At 45.7% G+C, this 8,077-nt stretch overlaps 2 gene segments (V, D, J or C); both read right to left on the reverse strand.

Moving 5' to 3' along the window:
• Positions 1-325: 325 nt before the first annotated feature.
• Positions 326-826, reverse strand: LOC103587344. The segment is given in 2 exon segments: positions 326-681; positions 778-826. Coding segments are annotated over 2 exon segments (405 nt in total).
• A 3,891-nt stretch (positions 827-4,717) lies between these two features.
• Positions 4,718-5,280, reverse strand: LOC103587345. The segment is given in 2 exon segments: positions 4,718-5,094; positions 5,220-5,280. Coding segments are annotated over 2 exon segments (426 nt in total).
• Between the last annotated feature and the right edge of the window lie 2,797 nt (positions 5,281-8,077).

The following is an 8,077-nucleotide window of genomic DNA, read 5'->3' on the forward strand; positions in this document are numbered from 1 at the left end:
TGGAGGTGGGGCTGGGCGAGAACCCTAAAGAGAGAAAGCCACGTGGTCCCCAGGAAGAGACCGAGTCTAGATGTATCCGAGTTACATATCACTTTCCAACCAGGGGGCTTCAGTCCCAGGCTTATTTCTAGAAGTCAAATGTGGGTAAGCACCTTGCCCACCCAAGAGAGAGCTACAGGGGAAAGACCAGAGAGCAAGAAGGAACACATCTGTGCCTGAGGTTGCCTGGAGAAGGCCCTGGGCACAGATGGGGCTCACACTGCCCAGGGCCCTCAGGGCTCCCAGGTTCCTGGTACTGAGACCTCTGCCAAGGGGGTCACTGAAGTCAGGGTGCAGAGCCTCCCCCGCCTTTATGTGCAGAGAGGAGGAGGCCGTGCAGCACTGTGGAGTAGCTGCTGGCACAGAAGTACACAGATGTCTGCGAGGGGGTGGCAGACGCCAGAGTGAGGGGGAAGTTCTCTGTACTTGATCTGGAAACACTGTAGCCATCGGGGACATCTCCTTTGTCAGTGCTGTCAACACCATATGAGTAATAGATCAGCCTCAGCCCCAGCCCAGGATCCTGTCGATACCAGTACATGTTGTCATGGTTCATATCCTGGGTACAACTCAGTGTCACACTCTGTCCTGTCTCCAGGACCTGGAATCTTGGGTTCTGAGTGATGTCAGCATTCACTCGACCTGCAGAGAAGGAGGAAAAAGCTGATGCCACATCCCCAGTGGAAAGACTGGCTGCAGGAGCCTGGAAATCCCATGGGTGGCCCACCCAGGCCTCACCTGTCTGCAGGAGACAAAAGGCCACACAGCACAGAAGGCCGACGCTCATGGCAGTGCCAGGCAGAACAGAAGGACCTTCTGGGTCTGGGCATTGATGAAAAGGGAAGGGGCTCTGGAAGGCGTCATTCTGATACCTCCCTTTCCCTGCCTGAGCCCCAGAGCCTTCCTGTCACCAGGGGCCACACCCCTTTCCCCAGATGGTCACATCTGAAGTAAATGTGCAAGTGAACAGCTTAGAATGGGAAGAATGCACTTGTCTGAATTGACACGAGCCTTCCAGGTTTTTCTTGACTTTTTGTAAAACAGTTTGTAACACTCCATGTATATTTTATTCCTGTGATGATATAATTCCTCATTAATATACTGGTTTGAGCTGTCTAATAAGTACTTCTGTAGTCTAGAATCTTAGGGAAAATGCTTATGGCTTCCTGGTGCCTTTTATGACTCCTGTGCCCCAAATACTCCTTCAAGTATCCTTTTCTAATTTGCTTAATTGACCACAGCCCTGTTAACATCTTCTGCCTGCGATGATTCTCTCTGGTTTCTGGTTTCCAAATCCCAGGGGCAGGCTCGTCAACCTTTGAAGAATTGTCTTGCTCTGTTTCTTGTCATCTCACTGACAGATAGGACTCCTGCCTAATGTGGCTCGAGCACCTTCACGTCCACCACAGCCCTTGCTTCCTGAGCTTGGAGTGAGACCGCAGCTGCCAGACACCCTCCTGTTGGTGAGTGACCTTGCTTTTTGGAGGATGGTGGCTTCTCCATATCTGCCTTTGCAAATAGTAAATGAGGGAAGAGATTTCCAAGATTAACAAAGGAAATCAAGGTGTCCAGATTCCTATTATATGCTAGCTACTTTATGGTTATTAAATTTTGCATAGAACCCCATGAGATGGAGAGTATCAGTCTCATTGTATAGATAAAAAAATTTAAAAAGTAAACCTAACATGTCAAGAACTTCCCTCAGATCTAGACTGGCTGATGTTGGAATCAGATCAGGACCAGGTGTCACGGCTCATGGTCACATCTTTTTCCTGCACCAATGACTCCAGGGTAAACTGATCTCTATCCATGATTTTATTAAAGCCAGCAGTTCTGAAAGGGAGATAGGAAACAGCATTCTTATTTTTGAAGATACATATCACTCTTTATGAAAATGCATTATAGTATAGTTTTAAACATGGGTTTTAGAGACAAATTAGGATTTGAGTCCCAGAACTATGTCCTAATAGTTTTTCGATTTGGTCAAATTATTTAACTTATGGGTCAATTTCCTTATCTGTAAAATGAGAATAGCATGTTCCCCTTAGGATTTTTTTCTGATACATACATTTCTAATTAATGGAAATTTTGTAAGTGAAGGACTTTCATATGGTATATAGTAAATTGTCAACTAATGGTGGCATTATTATTATTATTATTATTATTTTGAGTCTTCTTGGTGGGGCAGAGCTGAACTGTCAATGTGCATAATGTACTCATTGCTTGCAGTTCTACAAATGACCCTGCCACTCACGTGACAGATGATTTCCATAAAATCAGCCAGATATACATTAATACTGTAGATTTTAAATGTAGTATGTGCACACAGTGGAATATTGGTCAGCCTTAAAAAGAACGAAATCCTGCCATAGGTGACAACATGGATGAAATTGGGGGACATTATGCTAAGTGCAATAAGTCAGCCACAAAAGAACAAATACTGCCTGATCATGTGAGGTATTTAAAATAGTCAAACTCATGGAAGTAAAGACTAGAATAGTGGTTACCCTTCCCTGGACAGTGAAGAGCCTGTTTAACTTCACATTCCCCAGGACGCACTGGGTAAACTCCACCCGCCTCCCTAGTAGTCTCATTACAAAACCCAGAGAACAACTGAAACTAATTTTTAATAATATTTTATTTAACCATATATCTGCAAAATATGATCTCTTCAGTCTGTGGCACCGGTCACATTTCAAGTGCTCAGTAGCTACATGTGGCTAAGGGATATGCCAGCATGCCACCAAGCACTGCCAGCAGCCTCCCAAGCCCTCCCCAGGGGTCCCTGCAGCACTGTGGATCCACAGCGCCTCCAACTGGCCAAAGTCCACAGTCTCCTGGACTCACCTGACCTGACGTGCTCAAAATTGTCTAAATCAGGAACAGCGATTTCCCCAACCCCCACCCCGGCAACCCCCCTCCCCACCCTCTCACACACACCCGCCCTGTGCTTCCCCAGACCTGCTGATTTAGGTCTGATCTTCAAATCCACCCTTAGCCAGTGGAGGCGAGAGGATGTATGAACCAATATTTTCACTAAAAAATAAATAATTGTACAGCATTGCAATTAGTATGCTGACATGGAAGAGACAAAACAGAATGACAGGGGCCACAAAATTGAGCAGTGTGAGGATATCAAGCAGATCCAGCCTGGAAACACTGTATTCCACAGCTGCTCCTGACTAACCAGACCCATAGCTTTTCATATTTTTATTTAAATTAACGATTACCAGGAGCACTTCTCTGACTCCATTGGATGGTGTTTCCTCAAACTTTTCTCCCAATAAATTTTACAGAATTTTAAAAATAAATTAATTAATTAATAAAATAAAATAAAATAATCATTGCCAAATTTTAGATACTGTGCTTCCTAAAATGGATTTATAGATTTTACAAATTTATTTCTAAATTTATAAAATCTTGATATAAACAGTCCTTCCAGTTATAATGAAGGCTGTTTAGCTGGGTGCGACATTTGCTATAAACATGCAGAAGTGCCATGAACTCTAACCAGTAAGTAGTTTGTGATGAATAATATTAACAATAATAATATATTCATATAATTATTAATATTAACAATCTATAAATATTTTAATATAATACTATTGATCACTAACTACTGACCACATTAATAGAATATGAATAGAATATTCCAGGGCTCTATGTAAGTGGGCATTGTCTTATTTCACAAACATCAAAGACTATCTACTATATACTTGGCTTTTCCTATGAAGATGGGGGAAGAGAGTGACATAGTACTGAAAAGGGGACAGTCAGGGTAAGTAGCAAAGAGCAAGGCAGGAGTGAGCCAGTCCTTGACAGACGTGTCTTGGGAGAGGAAGGGGCTTCCAGGTCATGGGAACAGTGTGAGCCAACACAGACGGTGCAAAAGGCTGCTGAGTTTCAGGAAATGTTTGAAGAGCTGGTTGGTCTCAGAAGGTAACTGGATCTGGGCGGTGAGTGTCAGAAACTGTCCCAGGAAAGCAGAATTTGTCTTGGGGGGAACTCGAAAGCAGTTGCCCATTTATGTCCAGGGGTGACAAGACCTCCTCTGCATTTTGGGAAATACCTACCTGTGTACCTCAGGAGGCAGGTTGGAGCCAGAGGTCAAGAAATACGATGTCAGCACCAATTCTGGGTTCTCACATCAGGCGACTGGTTACGTGGTGATGTCCCCAGCTGGGGCCAGCCGCCAGGCAATGCCAGTTGTTATAAGGCCTTGCTTTGCATTTTCTGGTACTAAAGCCTTTGAGAGATCATGGAGCACAGCATTTTTTATCACCTAGTCACTCCACCGCTGTTTTCAACAATCTTTAATCATGTTCTCTCTCCTTGAATTTTCCCAAATCTTCATTTCTTCTCCCTCAACTGTATAAAGCAAACCCCTGTGACTTTTCCTTCTACACTACACAGTTATTAAATAATCTTGACCCTAAAATGGGCCTCCTTCCATAAAGAGGAAGGTACCACCTATTATACTGAAAACGCTTCCTCTCCCTCTGGAGGATACAGTGCCAGGCAAAGAAGGTGATTTTAGAATGAACCTACTGAAGTAGCACCACCCTCTGAGCGGATCCTTGTGGCCTTGTTGGTCCCACCCTGAACGGCGGAAAAGCCCCAGGCTGCACTTTCCAGGGCCCTGAAACCATTTCTCTTTCCCCCTACTGTCCCTAGGTTCTCACACACATGTCAGGTCTGAGGTTGTTCCACATTGGGGCGGGAAGTTTGTGCACAGGACATTGGTGACTCTGCAGGGCTGTGCCAAGCTGCTGGCACAGAGATACAGAGCCGAGTCCCCCAGCTCCAGGGAGCTCACGTTCAGCTCAGAGCGATAGTCAGGGAACTGGTGAGCTGAGAATCTGTCAGGGAAGTTTCCTTTTGCTCTCTGTTCCTCGCTGTAATGTTGGAAGAGGAACTGGGGACCCTGACCCGGGGCCTGTTGGTACCAGAACACACTGAGGTGCCCAGAGACAGGAGAACATCGCAGTGTCACTCCCTGTCCTCTTGTTTTGATCAGGTGTCTTGGCGTTTGGGTGACTCCAGCCTCTACTGGGCCTGTGGGAAAAGCACATGGAGAGTGACCACAGGGGAGAGGCTGGTGTTGCTTCCACAGGGGAAAGCGGAGGCTGCAGGGGTCGGCAGCTCAGCACGGAGATGTGCTCCTTGTCCACAGGACTCACCTGCTCCCAGGACACAAAGCACCACCCAGCAGAGGAGTCTGGAGTCCATGGCACAGCCAGGGCAGGCAGCACGGGGCCTCTATGCTCAGGGTGAAGCTGAGTTTCTCGATCATGCCTTTCCTGATTGGAGGAGTATCCTGTGATGTCACTGTCCTGGTGTCATCCCTCTGAAAGCTTCCCGAGGTTTAGTTCTTTCTGGTTCTGCAGGGTAGAAGCTACTGGGCATGTGAGGGAAGTAGACAGAGGACGGGGAAAGGACCCAGGAGGGAGCCCAATGGTGCCTTGGATCAGGCATGTCCCAGCAATGCTCCACCTGTACCAAGAGCTCCTCTGCTGCCAGCAGGCAAAGGGCCACACAGCAGATGAGCGAAGCCCATGGCAGAATGGGGCAGAGCAGGTCAAGTGTCACCCTACTCAGGGTTCTGACCCTCTGAGGGCTGGATTCTGGGCATCCCTTCTCTGACAGGATGATAGGCTGTGATGTCACTGCTCTGATGTCATGGTCTCAGCAGGTTCTCATGCACCTGGCCTCACTTGACAGGTCCTCACTTGTCCTGCAAAGCCTCTCACACAGCACACAGGGCTGGGCTGGGCTGGGCTGGGGTTAGGCCACTCGTCCATCCCCATAGCTTCTTTGGGGCAGTTGTTCCTCTGCTTGTTTCTGCCCCAGGCATGCAGGCTGCCCCAGCCCAGCACCGGCTCTCCATTCCCTCTTGCAAGCTCAGAAGGACTCCGACTCCCTCTCCACTGCATAGGTAAAGTTCATGGCTCCCTGCTTGGTCAGCACACCTGCAGATTTGTGTTTATGTCATCGAACTTTCCAGTGGAAACACTCTGTCCTGGGCAGCTAGTTCTGTGGACTCCTCCCTGGAAACATTTGGAGCTCGGTGGTGCCACAGCGCCCCCATGTGGCCCATTTTGCAGTAACCAAAATTTTGCTTCTGTTATGTATGTTTATGTTCCCCCCGAAGTCGTTTGTTGAAGTCTAGTGCCCAATGTGACTGTATTTGGAGAAAAGGCCTTTATGGAAGTAATTAAGATTAAATGAGGTCATAAGGGTGGAGTCCAGGTTCAATACAATTAGTATCCTTATAAGAGGAAACAGGAGAGCCCTTGCTCTCTCTTCCATGTGAAGACACAGAAGGAAGGTGGCCGTCTGCAAGCCAGAAGGAAGGTGGCCATCTGCAAGCCAGAAGGACAGTCCTCGTCAGAACCCAACCATGCTGGCACCTTAATCTTGGACTTCCAAACTGTGACAAAATAAGTTTGTTGTTTAAGCCACCCAGTCTATGGTATTTAGTTGCATCAGTCCAAGCTGACTAATATAGCCTTCCTGACATGGTTCCAAGGGACTTAGGATGGGTTTAAATTAGGAATTATTTTTAACGTCTTGCCTATTACACTGTTTCTTTCTATGGGAATAAAAAATGCAAACATCCCTAACGAATTAGGATTTGTCTTTCTTGAGGTCCCTTTTTACACTGTAAGAGAAAAACAGGTCATGATGAAAGTTTTGTTCTGTTTTGTTTTGTTTGCCTTGAGAAAATTCTGATGGAGGAGACGGTGCACACATGGCTGAGCTTAGGTGGCAGTGATAAAGCAAGAGCTGTGGCGGAAACTACACAAAGACAGCCTGCCTCCCTCACTGCAGATGGACTCTCAATGAATTTGTGAATGATTTATCATTAAAGCTCTTTTTATAGTCAGCTTGCCCAAGGCAGACCACTCAGACCACTGTTTGATAGGTGCCTGCTAATCACTTACTCCAAACTAAAGAAATTAATACTCACTGTTCCCATACTTCTGGAGAATTTGTTTCTCTTCCTTCTATCTTCTCTCTTTTACAAATCTTCTTTTTGCCTCTGTTAATTGGCAGTAATCTAATTCCCATGTCCCCACTCATGGGAAAACGTGCACAGGTAAATGATTAAATTCCTCTAAGTTTTTCTTGGATACCCACACAAGAAAAAAAAAATTCTAACCCTGTACACTTAGTATGGTAGGAAGGAGGAGCCAGCCTGCATTTATGTTGGATTAAAAAAAAATAAACAAGGAGACTTGGTTAAACAGAATATGAGAGGATTCAATTCCTGGATCCTTACTTTTTGCTCACTACTTCTGACTTGGTTTACTTCCAATCAGAAGTATTTACTTCTTTAAATATTCACATTTGATTTAACTATTACTAAATTTTAAACGATGCATTAGATAGAATGAATATAGCTTTTCTAATATAGTCTATTTCTTGACTTTTTAAGTCTAAAAGCAAACGACTCCATGAGATATCACTGAGATGATATGTTGAATAAAAGTGGCAGATTGGACATCTTGTCTTCCTCCCGATCTTAGAGGAAAGGCATTCAGCTTTTCACTATTGAGAACAGTGTTAGCTATGGGTTTGTCGTATGGTCATTATGTTGAGACACATTCCTTATATACCTAAGGAACAAATATATTTGTTTAGTTATCCCTGATCCAGCTGCATCAGACCTTGGCGGGCACTAATCAATTTGCCAATGAGCTATGATTGGTGCCCAGTACCTCTTGCGAGATGCCACCCAGAGAAGTAATATTCCACTTTGATTGAGTCTCCATAGATACAAAGCAGATAAAATTATCTTAAGCCCAAATGGCAATATTCTATAACTAAATACTTGTTATGAATTTTGTGTATACATGACTCATCAAAACCTTCCACAATAGGGCCGGCCCGGTGGCGCACTGGATAGTGCGCCGCTTGGGAAGCGCGGCGGCGCTCCCGCCCGAGGGTTCGGATCCCACATACAGACCGGTACCTGCTCACTGGCTGAGCGAGGCACGGGAGCAACACCGAGGGTTGCAATCCCATTGCCGGTCCC

The sequence above is a fragment of the Galeopterus variegatus genome, unplaced genomic scaffold, assembly GCF_000696425.1.
Source record: "Galeopterus variegatus unplaced genomic scaffold, G_variegatus-3.0.2 Scaffold443, whole genome shotgun sequence".
NCBI lineage: Eukaryota > Metazoa > Chordata > Mammalia > Dermoptera > Cynocephalidae > Galeopterus > Galeopterus variegatus.